General features: G+C 41.1%; 1 protein-coding gene and 1 long non-coding RNA gene across 2 annotated transcripts in view; both read right to left on the bottom strand.

Annotated features, from left to right (window-relative positions):
- Nucleotides 1–1,297: 1,297 nt before the first annotated feature.
- On the bottom strand, nt 1,298–3,404 carry KDM4D (lysine demethylase 4D). The gene has a single exon (XM_032853543.1). The coding sequence runs from the start codon at nt 3,267–3,269 to the stop codon at nt 1,686–1,688; it is 1,584 nt and encodes a 527-aa protein (XP_032709434.1). The 5' UTR covers nt 3,270–3,404; the 3' UTR covers nt 1,298–1,685.
- Nucleotides 3,405–3,527: 123 nt separating this feature from the next.
- LOC116864936 overlaps nt 3,528–17,587 on the bottom strand; it is a 28,340-nt gene continuing 14,280 nt past the window's right edge. The window contains exon 3 of the long non-coding RNA XR_004382104.1: nt 3,528–3,601. This is a non-coding gene — a long non-coding RNA (uncharacterized LOC116864936). The remainder of the gene's footprint in view (nt 3,602–17,587) is intronic.

Raw genomic sequence — 17,587 nt, forward strand, 5'->3', positions numbered from 1 at the left:
AAACTAGTCTCGTTTTTCATCATACAAAAAATATAGTGAATTAATATTCTGAATATCACAAAACTTCTACAGATCAATTAAAAAAAAGTCAACCTCCCAAAAGTAGGCAAAGCCTAAGCTGGAGGGAGGGGAGTGGTGGTTTGCTTCTCTGACATGTTTCCTTCTCTAGCCAAGCCATCATTTTCAATTTCCAAGATTTATTCGGAGTTTTCTGCTTCTGCACGTTTTCAACATGGACATCGAAATGACCACATCTCACTGGTATTACTGAGACCTTCTACCTAGGTCTCCTGCCCCCGGAATTGTCACAGAAAAACTAAGCTGACTGTTAAGTATATAAGTCACAACATGTCAAGGGCTGTTTCAAACTTCCACTGCCTTCCCATTTCAAGTTGGGGAAAAACTCAAATACTTGACATGAGCCACGAGGGCCAGCATACGGTGCCCTGACTCTCTCCTTCTTCCTCTCTATGCCCAGACGCAAAGAGCTTTCTTTCTCTTCCTGAGAAAACATACGTTCCATGTTAGATCAATTATACTGATAGTTTCCTCTAAGTGGAAGTCAGCTGTGGACCTATCTTAGTTGGGCCTTGGAAAAGGTCTACTGCTTAATCCAACTTCCCCAGACTACTGGAACCCAGGCAGGCCCTACCCATTCTGCTCTATATCCCCTCCCCTTCAGGTTCTTCCCAGCACAGAGTACCAGATGAAATTTATCTTGTTGATTCATTTGTGCACATGTTTACTGCAGGAATCAGTGATTGCACTATGCGAAATATACATACAACATGGAAAAGGCCGTGCAGACTCAGGGGAAGATACTCAGATGACCGCACATTAGTCCTCTGCTCACCTCCCAGCAACTCGGGTACTCCTGCCTGGCAAAGGACCAGGTGATTTCTGTCCTTCGCCCTTAAGGTAGGGCTGCAAACCCAATCCCCTCACCTACCCAGTTAGTAGTACCCAAGAACCACCCTCCAAACTCCTTCCTCAACACCACACAAGGCAGCCAGCCCGTAAAAATCAGTCTTGCTTGAAATGTTTTGATATAATTATCAAGAGAAGTACAGGAAAGAAAAACTTCCACCCCTCAATCAGCTGAATGGACAATATTTATTAGAAACAAAGTCAGATCTGAACAGTTTGGTTTTATATGTAGTATGTTTGTGAACAAATACTGGCGATAACATATTTTGAATACATCGAAGCCTCAGAAAGATGATACATTATTTTCTGAGCTTCTCCTGACCCATTGGTGGAAAGGGCCTAGTTTTTCAAGAAAAGGGGGAAAGGAGGTGGAGAGGAAAGGGAAGGAGATTGAGGAGAACCAAAACCCAGCAGCATTCATAGTTGGCCCAGAGGATAGGAGTCTGGGGGAGATGAGGCTCTGGCCACCTCCACAGGACCCAGCTCGCAGACACACAAGAATGCCTAGTGGATGAAAGCTCAGCTGGCGAAACGGGCATCAGCAGTGTCCAAAGACATTCCAGGGTGTGGCAGAAAGAACAAATTATGGCGAACTTGGTAAAGAACATGGACTCAACGCATCAGTGGCAACATCACAGGACTCTCAAGCAAGACCAGTGTCCTGCAAGTTCGCCCAAAGCTCTGACATAAATATGGCCAGTCTCAAGAAGACTGTGGCCACACTCAAGAGCAGTGGGTTACAAAAGTGTCCCCTGGGCTTAGGGGACGGGGGCACAGCCAGACACGGAAGCCTCAGCAGCTTGCCTGAGCCCAGGGCTCAGTGGTGCCGCCTTGTCCACCCAGCCTCTATCCAGAGGAAGGGGCTGAGCCTCAGAGTGCGGAGCTGTGTGCCCCGCTCCCCCCAAGACGCGCCTCTTGGCCCGGGCTTGGAGGCTAGGCCCCTGAGCCCCCTGTTCCCGAGGACGACGACCAGGACCACACCTGCCAGGGGAGAGCCGGGGACCTGGGGCACAGGGAGTGGGGGGCTGTGGCCCGGTGGGGCCGGGCTCCCCGGAGGGGCGGGCGGGGACAGCCTCGCACTGGGCAGCAGAGGAAGAACTCTGGGCGGATAAGGGGCGCGGGGAGGCCTGGCGCAGAGCCGGGCGGCGGCGGCGGCGGGGGCTCCAGCCAGCAGCCCCGGGTCGCGGGGCCCGTGGGGCCCGGCGCGGTGGCAGGTGCCGCAGGCTCCACGCGCCTCTCCCGGGGCCGCGCACCTTGCGCCAGGCGCTCAGCTCCGGACCGCCGGGCGCCACGGGCTCCGTGTGGTCCACGGCAGCCCGGTCCTGCCCGCGCTTCCACAGCTCATAGCGCTCGGGCTGCAGGATGCGCACGAAGGCGTCCATGGAAAAGGTGACCCTGGCCTCCCCGCAGCTGCACTGGGAGGCCACCTTGCCGTAATCGATCCAGCGCGGGGTGGCGAAGTTGATGGCTTCGGCGCAGTTGAAGCCGTGGTTGAAGCCAGAGTGGTAGCCATAGGGAAAGGTCACCATGAACTCGCCCGCCTCCTGCGTGATCCGACTGAACGGGATCCCATTGTCCTTGAGCACCGTGGGCGAGATGAGAGCCACCTTGTGCCGCAGGAAGGCCTCGCAGGCGCGGGCGCTGCCCGGGAAGAGCTCCGTGGCCAGGCGTTCCAGGCGCTGGCCATGCTCCGGGGGCACCGCGTACCAAGTCTTGGGCTCCCCGAAGTGCAGGTAGTTGATGCTGTACAGGTCCATGTCCTCCGTGTGCCAGGCGAACGTGGTCTTCCACATGCCGAAGTACAGGTAGGGGGTGTTCACGCCCTCGATCACCACGCCGCACTCCTGCTCCAGCAGGTCCTGGATGGTTCCCAGGTGTCCCAGGTTCCACTCTTTGGTGTTTTCGTCGAACAAGGAGCCGCTGATGTCAGCGCCATAGATGGGAGAATCGTAGAGACGCGTCTTCCAGTATTTTCGCTCCAAATCCTCAAACCCCGAGTGTGGTGGAGTCTGATACTTCCCGCTGTTTGCCAAACGGCGGTACTCGCCCACTGTCGTGGCTTTCTTCTTTTTATGGTATTGAGTAAACACACCTGCCTGCCCGGAGACCACCTGCTGGAGAGGAGTTGCAATTAGGATGTCACTGATGTCGTCATAGGTCGGCCTGGCCCTCCATTCCTTGGGTGGAATCACCTTGGCCAGGCCTGCTCGGTGTGCACCCTGGGATTCCATGTAAGCAATGTATTTATCAAAATCATTAAACTCTTCTTTGGTTGGATGAAATATCATTATGGTACAGCTTGGGTTCTGAGCACAGCTGGCCTTAGACTTCATAGCTTCCATTAATAAGCCCCAAGCTTCACAAAGTTTTTCAGTATGTTCTAGATAGTTGAGGATACTGGAAAATGCTATATTTTAAAAAATGGGTCTGAGAGCCTGAGTCACTAGGAACCACCAGTGGACCTTTATGAAAATGAAATGATGATAATGTTTCTTAGGCTTGCTGATTCACCAACGAATGACGCTCTGGGTAGAAGAGTTGCCTAGAACTAGCACAGGTTAAGCCTGTGCTGCTCTTCAGTCGGTACCCAGCTCTGTTCCCTGGAGGTCTATTGAATCACTCAGTCTTGGGCGGGTATACAGGTTATTTCTTCAGGGCAGTGTTTAAACAAAGCCTAAAAGGAAGAATACAAAAGTGTTGAAAATTAATGTTGCAAAACTTATTAGAGAGTTACAAATAAAATACCACTATGGAATATTATTGCGCACTCAAAGAAAGGCTAGAAGTTTATAAGATTAACAAAACAAGAGGTGGTGTAGATGTGGAACAATGGGAGGGGTTTTATTCTAATAAAGAGAATGGAAATCATTACATTCACCTTGGAGAACTATTTGGACAGTATATACCAAAATTGAGCATCTGCTTGTGTAAAATTGAACACATGCCTTTGCTATGATTGAACGGTTCCCACTGTCAGTGCATGGCTCTGCACTGACAGTCACCTCCAAGAATGTCTATAACATTATTTATAGTGGCCAAATACTGGAAACAACCTAAATGCCCATCAGCAGTAGAATGGATAAATACGTGATGGTATATCCATATAATGGAATACAATACAGCAACGAGGACAAAAAATTACAAAGAAATATAAGAATAACTTTATAATCATTATACTAAGCAAAATCATACAGTCACAAAAGAATACCTACTCCATGATTCCATTTTTATAAAGATAAAAATGAGGCAAAGTAATCTATATTAGAAGTCAGAGTAGTGATTACCTTTGGAAAAGAGAGAGATTGTGCGTGGGGACATAAGGGTGCCTCTGGAGCATGTTAATATTCTTGTTTTGAACCTAGGTGCTGGTTACACGGCCATCAGAAGAGCTAGGTGTGATAATTCATTAAGCTATGATGATTGTCACAAACTTCCATATGTTTATCTAAAACTAGAGCTTAGGTGCAGCTCAACAACAGTAGTAGGGTACATAGAGCCCACATAGTAGACACCTCTGAAGTGCCTGGTTCTAGTGAATAGGGGGAATTGTGCTGTAGGGCACCACAGGACCTCTTTTTTATAGGGCCACCGCTTTCCAAGATCAGTACATAGCTGACTTTCCTATTGGGAAACAGACACAGAGCGTTTAACAAAACGAGGAGACAGAGGAATATGTCCCAAATGAAAGAAGAGGACAAAACCACAGAAAAAGAGCTAAATGAAATGTAGACAAGCAATATGACTGATAAAGAATTAAATGTAGTGATCATAAAGATACTCAGGGACTTGAGGAGAGAGGGGAGGATCTCAGTGAGACCTTCAACAAAGAGATAGAAAATATAAAAAGAACCAGGGGCGCCTGGGTGGCTCAGTGGGTTAAGCCTCTGCTAACAGCTCAGGTCATGATCTCAGGGTCCTGAGATCGAGTCCCGCATCGGGCTCTCTGCTCCGCAGGGAGCCTGCTTCCTCCTCTCTCTCGCTCTCTGCCTGCCTCTCTGCCTACTTGTGATCTCTCTCTGTCAAATAAATAAATAAAATCTTTAAAAAATAAAAATAAAAATAAAATAAAATAAAAAGAACCAATCAGAGATAAAGAACTCAGTAACTGAAATTGGAAAAAAAAATACACTGAAGGGAATCAATAGCAGATGAGAGGAGGCAGAAGAGCAGATCAGCAACTTGGAATACAGGGCAATGGAAAGCAACAAAGCTGAAAAGCAGAAAGAAAAAAAGAGTAGTAAAAAATGAATATAGGTTAAGGGAACTCCATGACATCATCCAGGGAAATATCATTTGAATTATAGGGACCTCAGAATATGAGAGAGAATGGGGCAGAAAAATTATTTGAAGAAATAACTAAAAACTTTCCTAATATGGGGGAAGGAAACAAGACATTTAGATCCAAGAAGCACAGAGAGACCCCAACAAAATTAACCCAAAGAGGTCCACACCAAGACATGTAATAATTAAAATGGCAAAGGTAGTGGAGGAGAATCTTAAAAGCAGAAAGAGAAAAGAAAACAGTTACATATGAAAAAAAAAAAACAAACCCATAAGGCTATCAACTAACTTTTTAGTAGAAACTTTGTAGGCCAGGAGAAAATGGCATGATATATTCAAAGTACTGAAAGAAACAGACTTGCAACCAAGAATACTCTTACCTAGCACCAGTATCATTTGGAATAAAAGGAAAGACAAAGAGTTTCCCAAGACAATTTCAGTAATTAAATGTAAATGGGATAAATGCTCTAATAAAAAAACAGAGTGACAAAGGAGTATACTACATAATGATAAAGGGAACAATCCAACAAGAGGATATAACAACTGTAAATATGCACCCAATATGGGAGCAGCTAGATACATAAAGAAACTATTGATTGACATAAAGGAAGAAATTGACAATAATTCAATAATAGTAGGGGGCTTTAACCCCCACTATATCAATGGATAGATGATGCAGACAGAAAATCACAAGGAAACAGTGGCTTTGAAATGACCCAATGGACCAGATAGACCTAACAGATAAACTCAGAACATTCCAAACCCGAACAGTGGAATGCACATTCTTTTCAAGTGCACATGGAATAGTCTCCAGAAGAGATCACATTAGACCACAAAACAAGTCTCAGTAAATTCAAAAATACTGAAATCATATCATGTGTCCTTTCTGACTAGAACACTATGAAACCAGAAATCAAGAAAAAATCTGGAAAGAACTAAAATACACGGATGCTAAATACTATTAAACAATAAATGATTCAACCAAGAAATCAAAGAGGAAATAAAAAAATACATGGGAAACAAACAAAAAAAAAATGAAAAAACAACAGTCCAAAATCTTGGGATGCAAAAAAAGCTGTCCTAAAAGGGAAGTTTATAGCAGTAGAGGTCTACCTCAAGAAACAAGAACAGTCTCAAATAAATAACCCAAACTCATACCTAAAAGAGCTAGAAAAAGAAGAACAAAGCTCAAAGCCAGTAGAAAGAAGGAAATAAAAAGGATTAGAGCAGAAATAAATGAAATAGAGACTTAAAAAAATCTAATAAAACAGCTAAATGAAACCAGGATAAGATAAGTTTGATAAACCTTTAGCCAGACTTATCAAGAAAAAAGAGAGAGGACTCCCAATAAATAAAATCAGAAACAAAGGAGAAGAAATAACTGACACCCCAGAAATAAAGAAGATTTTTTAAAGTTTTTTTTTAATTTTTTTAAAAGATTTTATTTATTTATTTGACAGAGATCACAAGTAGGCAGAGACAGGCTCAGCAGCCTTCCTGCTGAGCAGAGAGTCCGATGCGGGACTGGATCCCAGGACCTTGGGATCATGACCTGAGCCGAAGGCAGAGACCTTAAGCCACTGAGCCACCCAGGTGCCCAATAAAGAAGACTTTTAATCCCAATATACTTAACATACAGTGTTGTATTAGTTTCAGGTGTACAATATAGTGATTCAACAATTCTACACATTATCATGTTGAGCATTGGGTAATATATAGAATTGTTGAATCATTACATTGTATACCTGAATCTAATATAACATTGCCTGTTAATTATATCACAATAAAAAAGAAAAATAATAAAAATAAAATAAAGATAGAGTTTAGGTATTAAGCTAGCACTAAAGAAGATGAAGATACATATTTCATTGTACTAAAAGGAATAGTGAATAAAAATAAGTAATAAACACTGAATTGAAGGAGCTCGAAATTAGATAGGAGAAGAGGAAACAAATGACAAGGAATAAAGATGAAATTAATGAAAGATAATACATGAAAAACAAGGATGAAGACCAAAACTATTCTTTGAAGAGACTAATAAAAACACACCATGAATATAACTGATCATAAGAGAGAAGATAATAAGCAAGACTAGAAATTAAGTAGTGCACAAATCTAGTAATACAGTAGAAAAAAAATTAATCTCCAAAGAGAATCTTCTTGGCATCCTGACATCAAAATTTTCAAAAAAGAATAGTTTTCTACAGAGGAAACATATCCAAAATGGATCCAAGAAAAACTAGAAAGCATAAACACAAAAATATAAGAATCCAATTCAAAGTATGACCCCTAAAAGCCCAATAGATAGATTATATTGTAGGCGATTCTAGCAAACTTTCAAGAAACAGTTAACTCTTACTAATGCAAATTCTTTCAGAGTATAGAAAAGTTAGAAAGCTACTCAAATGAGGCCATTATCTCTGGCAATAAAATCAGAAAAGGACAAAAAAAAATTTAAGCTAGAGGCCATCTTTAGTTATAAACATAGATGAAAGCTACACGGGATATTATCCAACCAAATAAAGCAACATATTAAAAGAATAATACCTCGTGACCAAATGGAATGTATCCCAGGAATGAAAGAATGACTCAACATCTGAAAATCTAATGGTATAATTCAGAATATTAACAAAGAAAATGAGAAATATCATCATCTTATAGGTACCAAAAAACGGTTTGATGAAATATGACACTCATTCATGATTTTAAAATTCTTTACTTGTAAACCACTAAGAAATAGTTCTATAGTAAGATAAAGGATTTCAATGTAAAAAATATATAGCAAGCATCGTTCTTAACAGTGAAACAAAAGAAACATTCTTAACCAAAAAAAAAAAAAAGCAGCATGAATATGCTCTCTCTCAGAATCTTAAAAAAAAAAAAAGATGCAACAGCTAAATACTTCATTAACACAATCTCAAGAGGTCCCTTAATACTGTTTGCTAATTCTTTTAAATTCCTAATTTCTTAGTTTTTCTGCTCTCCAAACATTGTTTTATCTTTCCCATCTTCAAGTTTGAGCATGCCTACTCCATCCCACTTAGAATCCTTCGTATGTCCTAAAATTCCCTCCCTACCTGATCTGGCCCAAAATTACCTCTTTTTTTTTTTTCTTTTTTAAGATTTATTTTTTTTAAAAGATTTTATTTATTTATTTGAGAGAGAAAAAGAGAGAGAGAGAGAGCGAGCATGAGTTTGGGTGGGGGCAGGTTGGGGGCAGAGGGAGAAGCAGATTCCCCAGTGAGATAGGAGCCTGGCCCAGAACTCAATCCCAGGACTCTGGGATCATGACTTGAGAGGAAGGCAACTGCTTAACCAACTGAACCACCCAGGAGCCCCCCCCCCCCCCATTACCTATTAACGCTCAACACCACCGCTTTCTACTTACCCCTTGCTCTTTCAGTTCCAACCACATTCCTGTGTCTCAAAAAAGCTTGGAGTGGGGGCGCCTGGATGGCTCAGCTGCTTAGGCATCGGCCTTTTGGCTCAGGTCATGATCTCTGGGTCCTGGGATCGAGCCCCACATTGGGCTTCACTTAGCAGGGAATCGGCTTCTCTCTCTCCTTCTGCCCCTCCCCACTGCTCATTCACTCTCTCAAATAAATAAATAAAATCTTAGGAAAAAAAAAAATCTGGAGTACTCCTGCTTGATGGTCTTAGTACACAGAAAACTCTCTTACCTCCCTCAAGTCTCAGCTCAAATATCACCTTCCCGATAGTCTTGTTTTGGGTGAGATGGTTTTGTCTCAAGAAAACAACTCCAAATGAAACATGAACTGATGATGGGGACTTAAATATCTCTTCAAAATTCTAATCAGATTGGCTCCACCCAAACTCCATCATCCCTAGTCCAATCACAATTGAATCCAATCAACTAGCCAGCCATGTCTTCTGAGGGAACCACCACTCCTTGTTCTAGTAAATAGGCCTCACTTTCAATGTTACCAGCCCACAAAACATTGGATGTTTTGCCTGAATTTTTTTTCCCTCGGAGATTTCTTATAAGAAAATAAAGAATAACTGCCATCCTTCAACAAAGCTGAAATCATATTTTTAAAAACATTTTACTTATTTATTTGAGAGCGAGAGCGAGTACACAAGCAGGCGGGAGGGGTAGAAAGAAAGGGAGAAGCAGACTCCCTACTGAGCAGGGCAGCTGGATGCGGGGTGCAATCCCAAGACCCCGAGATCATGAACTGAGATGAAACCAGACGCTTAACTGACTCAGCCACCCGGGCGCCCCCTGAAATCTTATTTTAAAAATAAAAACAATTTGTAAGCTCAAACAGCTTTTCCTGCACCCAGAGCTACTGTGGCTGAAGAAACTGCTAGGACGACAGGATAGAAGTGAGTCAGGAGGAATGGCTGGAAGATGAAATGGAGAGGTTCACTCTGGGCTCTCTACTACCAGCTAAACCTAGGCTTACCTATGAGGGAGACAAATACGCCTGCTTCTATCTTAAGTTGGTGTGTGAAATCAGAGCAGACTTCCTAGAGATCCTGAGTCCACTCGGAGTCACCTTACAAAATCACTGGAAATTCGTGAGTGACTGTTTCTGGACGAATTCCCTGGAAGTTTGCCAGACACCAAGAGAACATTCATATTCTGTGAGGTCCGAGGGTTCTACAAATTTTAGGGCCCTCCTAGGAACAGAAAGATTTCTCTGGGAACACTGCCAGCATGGGAGGAATAGTAGTATAGGAAAGCTGACACAGCTGTTAGAGCTCAAAACACCATTAGCATTTGGGTCTGCCCATGAACCATGGGGAAGAAAAGAAAACCTTGCCAAAGAAATGGGATGAGGAGGAGCTCCTGGGAAGGAGTCAGCCACATTATGGTTAGACACCAAGGCATTTACTCTTACCTTAGATTTTCCCCAATAAAACTACGAGCGATGACCTTACCTGCCACTGCTCGAAATAATGAAAACCACCCATATCTTCCACGGTTCGCAAGAGTCTTGGCACCAGAGGTCTCTCCACCTTATTCGAGGTCCATTCAGACAAAAGGAAGCTAAGGCTAGGGCCCAATCCTCTACCATCCCTGTCCCCCAGGGAGGTCACCACGGTTTGGTTTCTTTATTAAACACAAATCCTTTTTCCTTTGGGTCTGGGGTCTGAGGCAAAAATAGCCAAGGAAGGGCTTGCTCTCTGTGACCTGGTGGCTTTTGTAGAAGTGTACCAAACAAATGTTTGCTGCAGACTCATATGCCAATGGCAGGGGCACTTGGAGTCAGTGGTGGTAGCTCTGGGCACCTTGAATTTCGACGGACTCTAAGCCACTAAAGAATCTGCAGAGGTGGGATAAGGAGGATCGATACATTCCTCTCCTTTTCCAACTTTAGTGTCAAAGGCCAAAAGGAGGGCCTACAGCTGCTGAGACAATCTCTAGGTCTCTACAGAACTTGTTGCTAATAAATGCGGGTGAGGGGAGTAGATGACAATCTAGCTCATCCTTGAGGGAGCAGGACAAATGCAATTATTTAGACTCTAAAGACTGAGTGGAAGTCAGATAACATCTGTCTTTCTATTCCGGATTTAACTGATGAGCACTCAAGAGTCTTGGGGATCAATGGTTACGAAGGAGAAGCAATGTCCAAAAACGACCCCACATGTTCACCCTAGAATGCCTGAACGATTTGCTAGCCCAGACCCCTGCCCCTAGCTGGATGGGAAGTGCTTGTGTTCAGGTTCCTATGGGAATAATGGCTTGCTGCCCGTGGCTGGAAGACTAACCATCCAAAGGGACACAAGGTCGCCAGCTGCCTCCTTTAGTGCAGGGCCCAGAAAATATTGTAAATGACTGGTATGACATCTAGCCAGCTTGATTCACCAAGCAGGCTCTATGTACCTCTGCTGATAAAGTCACTGTTACTGAAGCTCTATATGAAGGAAAAGCAATGGGGGAAGGAACCCGTCCATAATAACAAAACCAAAGTTGTGTCCAGCATGCCTCCTGAAATATGAGATGCCTCTCTGTGGAGATGCTAAAGAAACAGGAAGACTGTGTGTGCCTTAGTCTTGATGTGTTTCCTTAACTCATACTGTATAACTTTGAAGTATTTGTCTCCAAGCCTTGTATGATGGGTGGTCGCCCCCCATGGACCTATCTAGCATGAAAAAAATTTTCCCCATGAAGAAGGAACATTCAAAAGATAGGGAGAAAGCAAATAGTAAGGTTCCATCAGGGTTAGTGTTTTTCCAGGCAAGTATATCTCAGGCAAAGAGGGATACTGACAGGTTAGGTGGGGGTACAAGAGAGTGGTTGTAATCATGGGCCCTTAAATCTATCCTGAGTTTAAACAAGAAAGGAGAGCATGTGGGTGGTGATGGAGAATGAAACAGGATTCAATTTGTGGGCTGAATTTCTCAATCTTGATAGAGCACTAGGAAACATAAGCTAAAAAGAGATTAGGATCTTGTAACGGATTTTTTTTAAGTTGGGCAGTTTTTAACTGAGTGTCCATCTTTGATGTGTTGAAATCTTTTTACTTTATGCTGTGAAACTTCAAACTGTCTGCCTCTATCCACATTATCTCATCCAAATTTCCCTTCCTTCCTTCTCAATCCTTAAATTCCACCCCTTCTTAAGTGCATGAACCTGACCCCTTTTCTTCCTTTACTGTCCCCGTTCTCTCAGCTCCCATAGTTCTCTCTTAGCACTTATCCTTCGTACTTTATATAATGTGAACAGCAAGAGTTACGTTTATTTAGCGTCTCACTTTTCCAGGCCTTTTACTAAGCACTTCCTAGTATCTCATTCAAACTTCACCATTACTCGATGAAGTTGGTATCATCATTACCCCCATTTTATGGAGGAGACAGCAAGGTCTAGAAAAATTAATACTTAACTCAATAGCTTGAGGTCTCAATCTCTAGAGTTATTTCCGTACCTGTCTAATCTTCCATATAAAAGTATTTTGAAAGCCTGGTCTATGTCCTGTCCATTATCGTATTTTCCAAGAGATCTTGGTACTCTATAATAGCGTGAGCTCCAAAAAAAATTTTTTTGCACTCCAAAAATAAATAAATAATCGAGTGAGGCCATTTGGTAAATACTTGGAGTCTCTCTCCTCCAGGTCATATGCATCTTCCTTCCTGTGCTCCTTTTGTAAGAGGATATACTCCTCTCCACAGCTAATCTCATTTAAACTCCTTAAATCAACACGTCTCCCTTGTTCCAAGAAAGTCAATTAATCACTATCATCTTTGCTTTTCTTAAATCATCAGACATCCCTTTCTTTCCTAATTTAAGCTACTGTCCTTTCTCTCACTTTCCTTTCAGTGCCTAATCTGTCAAACTATTGAATGAAAACAGTCTTTGTTCACAAACGCATTTTCTTATCTTTCTCTCTCCTCCTCTGGTTCTACCCCCACTCGTCCACTAAAATTGATCTCTAAATCATCAAAGTGTCTCCTCCCCAAGGCTCCACCAGAGATCATACTGAATCTCACCATATCATGGATTGTTGGAGCACCTCCATCTTCCTCCTAAAACTCTGACCTCTCAGGCATTGCTGTTACTCTTCATCCTGGTTCTTCTCTTTCTCCCGACTTCTACTTCCTCTTCCTGCCACATGAATGCAAACTTACCTCAAAGCTCAACTCTCTTAACTCTGTATTTTTCTCTCTTTAAATTTCCCGCTTATGTTCATGGCTTTTTTTAGTACTGCACTCTCTCTTCAAAGATATTTCTTATCATAAGTTTCTATAATACTGACTTAACTCCTAACCTTGTCTTCTTTGTCTTGGGACAGCCACAGAGCCCTTGGAAATCAACTGCTTTAGTACAAATTGATCATCTTTCTCCTAAAACTAATTTCCTCCTTTAGATCTCTTTATTTCATTTATTTATTTTTAAAGTAGGCTCCATGCTTGGTTTGAACTCAGGACCCTGAGATCTCAACGCTTAACTGGCTGAGCCACCCAGGTATCCCACCCTGGATATCTTTATTTCTGAAGTTAATGCAGTTATCCTAGTCACTGTCTGCCTCAGACTTTACCCACTGTATCTGCTGATAATATCTGATAAGTCTGTGTTTAATAAAAAATTCCTTCTTGAGTCAGAAAATCTACTTACCATTCAATGAACATAATTTATAATCATGGGATTTGATGGCTAAATAAATTCTGTTCTGTAAGTGACTCAACTGTTTTCTCCCTATTATTGGAGTTATTTGTTTTCACTTTCCTAACAATTATTACTTATAAATATGTATCCCATATTTCAGTACCTTAAAGAGTATATCCAGTAAAATATTGGTTAAATTAATCAAATTCCTTAGGTAGTTGACATTGTAGTATTTAAATATCTTAAAGTTTTTAACACATATTTCCAAAACTCTTCAGAAAGAATGCATCATTTCATATCTTCACCACTGAGCAACTTTCCTTTGGGGGAAATAAAAGGAAAAAGAAACTACATTTTGGTAAGAAAAAAAGTGTAGCTCAAGTTTTAATTTATATTTCTTGGAGTACCATGAAGGTTGATTTTTTTTTTCTTTCATGACTAGGAGCCATTTGCATTTCATCATATGAATTGGTTCATATCCTTTGCCCATTTTACTCTAATAGGGCCTGAGTGTTTTTTCTCATCTGCCTATATGAACATTTTACCTACTGCTCATATGAAAAATTTACATATTAAACCCTGTTAGGTACATTCATAGGTTTTTCTCAGTTTGCCATTTCTTTATACTTCTTTAATTTTATTTAATCTAAAGTGTTTTTGACATATATTTCAGTGTTTTATGTTGTTGAGTCTATCTTTTGTATTGTCTTTTACATCTTTTAGAAAATTACTTAGTCATCTGGGCACAGATAAATATTATCTTTTTTTTCATTTATATATGTTAATTGTACCTCTAACTCTGATTTGAATTATACATTTAATTCTGTATTTTTTAATGTTATATTAACTTGTTTTATTGTTTTGTAGGGATGGTGTGAGGAATAAGGCAGATGCAAACCTGATACTTGGTCCTTTAAATATACCCTGTTTATTGTGTTTTCTCTCTTTTTCTCAAGTTTACAGGAGCTTTTCTTTATCCTAGTGGTCTTAATTTTTTCCCAATCTCAAAATTCAGGTTCTTTGGTTTAAGGAAAATTTTTAAGTTATTTCTTATTTCCTCTACTTTTTTACTCTGTACATGAACTCCTGTTATTTGGATGTCAGACCTCATGGATTGGACCTTTAATTTTTGTAACTGTTCTTCTGTCAGTTTTCTGTCCTTTTATTACTATGCTTTGTCTTCTAAAAAACATCCTTATCTTTACCTTCCCAAACTCCTTCTGTTGTCTTTTCTATCTTTCTCAAAATTTTAATTTCCAACAGGTCATTTTTTATCTCTTTTTGTGTGTGTGTGTATGTAGCTTCTTTTACCCCCCCCCCCTTTGTGTCTTATTGTCTGTTCTTATTTCATGGCTGCATTTCTTCTATCTCTTTGAAAATATTAAAATGTCAATGGCTTTTGAAGAGTTTCCCCCCCCCCCTGCATGGTCTGTGTTTCTTTGAAATTTCCTTTTATTAATTTTTTTGTTTCAGTTTCTATCTTTCAGGTTTAAGGCTTTCCTCAAATATCTGGTGATCCTTAATAAGTGGTTCATAGAAGAATGTAACACAAAAACCCGTTTAGAACCTCAGAGTGCGTGGTGATTATGTTTTCCTACATGATGATCTGTCCGGGTTGTTTCTTGGGTGAGCCTCCAAGGCTGGTATCTGGGGGGCTGTCATATTCAAGAGTGATGGATCTTCCAATCTTCCTCTTGGAGGGGACAGGCCTGGCTTTCCTACCACATGGAAAAAGGGTCCTGACATTTCTAATACCAACTTACAAAGTTTGCTAGGTCAGCTTGTTTTCCCTGTAACAACCACACTCAACAAATGCTGGAAATTGCCAGTCCAGAGACCATCTTTTTCACCTAGTCTAGAAAATGAAGCCTAGGTAAGAGTGGAACAGTAAACTGTTCCTAAAGGGAGGGAGGGGATCTAAGGTTCTAGCTGCTTCTTAGACAGACTTTCAAGAAATTCTAAGCCTTTTGGGTTTTGTAGAGATAATTGCATTGCCTCTTGGCTTTCCTCACTGCCAATTTAGGATTCAACTTCACAGGGTTTGATAAATCAGTTTCTACTTGTCTGTTTTTAAATTCTACTACTATCTTATCTCCTTTACCATTTTTCTCTCTTTGTAAATTATTTTGTGAACCAAAAATCCTGTTACTGTTACTTCATTGGAGTTTTGGAGGGAGCAAGTAAGTGAGTGTGCTTAAACCACTACTTTTATATCTTTTTGTTTTCCCCAATATATCTCTCAATATACCTAACCCAAACCCTGGGCTCAGTCACATTCTCTATCACTGACCCTTTATGCTCCTCCTCCCTAACTTCTCTAAGTTATAACCCCTGCCTTCCAGACAAACACCTTCCTTGAGAGATCCTTCCCCACCAACCCTAGGCCTCCCCACCAACTATATGTCTGGGCAATGTATTTGGTGCTTAATACAAACTGTTGAAGTGGGAGTTCTCCAGAATGTTCTACTTGACAGTTAGCTTTCACCTCTAATGGGTACTTGTCTAAAGTTATAAATTCCTTCCATGAGATGTGCTTGCTTCTCTTTCCAAGATATTTGTATGCTTCTGCCCCACAAATTTCAACATTCTCCTCTTGATAAAGTGCATGGAAAAGAGAAGATAAAGAGGACTTTTCCTGTACACTTTGTGCCTCAAATGCTAATATTTGGTGTCTAGTTCCTATTCAGGAACATTGAGGAGTTTGGACATAGAGAAGACTCATGGTAGGAAATGTCAGGCATGAATAGCATAGATTAAATTGTGACAGATTGGGACTTGGACTCTATTTTATTTTATTTTGGGGGGACAACTTGCCCTTTAAATCAACTTAAATGTCACATTATGAAAAAAAGTCACATTATGATTTCATTGTGACATATATTGAACATTGGAATAATAACCTCATTAGAGTATTTTTTGTTTATTTTCCTCAGTTACATGGATACAGTGGTATCTAACAACAGAGAGAGGCAGGAGCCAGAAGTCTTTTTTGAATCCCTTATCTCCAGGACATGGCCACTCTATGGAGTTTTGAGGAAAACATGCTTCTTTGAACTGCAATAAATTTTGAATACTTTTTTTTTTTTTTTTTGAGAGAGAGAACAAGCGGGAGAGGTATGGAGATGGAGGGAGAATGTCAAGCAGACTCTGTGCTGAGCATGGAGCCCAATGTGGGGCTCAGTTTCATGACTGTGAGATCATGACCTGAGAAACCAAGAGTCAGGGGCTTAACCAACCAAGCCACCCAGGCACCCCTAAATACATTTCTTGAGTAGTATGTAAGTCTGGTTCTCGGACTTTCCCAAAGATTCTAAACTACTTAACGCCTGGGGAAAAAAATGTTTGCCCTAAAACAGTGAATTCTGTATAATGCACCTAAAGAACCTGGAGCAGTACACTTCCTCTCCCTCATTCCCACTCCCCCAATCACTCTTTAAATATTTTAGCTGTTTCTTGCATTTTCTTTTTCCAATATTTCTAGACTTTCAGTTTTGGATATTATAGACAGTCATACTATAAAAGATGTAGATTTAACTCTCTTATGCTTCATCCTAACACAGACCTTCCCTACCCTATCCTCTCGTATAGTTGTATCAGTTTTTTTAGTTAAATCAAGTCTGTATTTTTACCGTGTAAAACTAGTTACAGTGGAGTCACGTCATACACTATGAGTGCATTTCCACATAATTTTATTTATTGGGGAGTTAATAACTGTCTCATTGTTTCATTTGCTTGGCTTTATATGTATTTATTCATTCCCAAATTCATTTCCAGCAGTATAAATATCTTCCAAATACACAAAACACATCAGGTTCTAAGTCAGATTTCTCTCTTCAGAAATAGTCTTCCTAGAGCCCTCCATATGCATACTTGAATCTGGACTGCTTAGTCTTTAGACCACTACATAGTCTACAGCCTGGGGTTTCTATTTATCATAATCCTGGGATTCTCATTCCCTGTTATGTTAGACCCCGGTTTCCTCTTGTCCCAGTATTTTTCCTGGTTTACTCTTGTCCCAGTATTTTTCCTGGTTTACTCCCTTGGGTTGGTTGGAGCATACCCACCAGGATCATCCTTTGAGGTTACATTAGAATTTATTAAATAGCTCACAAAATCTCCAGAAGGACCAGAGAATGGGTTTTGGAGACTGTGCTCCTAGGAACAATACCCAAATTATCCAACAATCTATATTAAGGTATTGCTATACTTTCTTTGGTCCAAGGTACTAAAGACCATGAGAAATGGACCTTACCAACTACAGTCTGTGGCATGGCTGCCTCTGAAACCTGTCTCTCACCACCTCCTCCA

Source organism: Lontra canadensis, unplaced genomic scaffold (genome assembly GCF_010015895.1).
Source record: "Lontra canadensis isolate GAN:19392208 unplaced genomic scaffold, GSC_riverotter_1.0 scaffold7, whole genome shotgun sequence".
In the NCBI taxonomy this organism is placed as follows: domain Eukaryota; kingdom Metazoa; phylum Chordata; class Mammalia; order Carnivora; family Mustelidae; genus Lontra; species Lontra canadensis.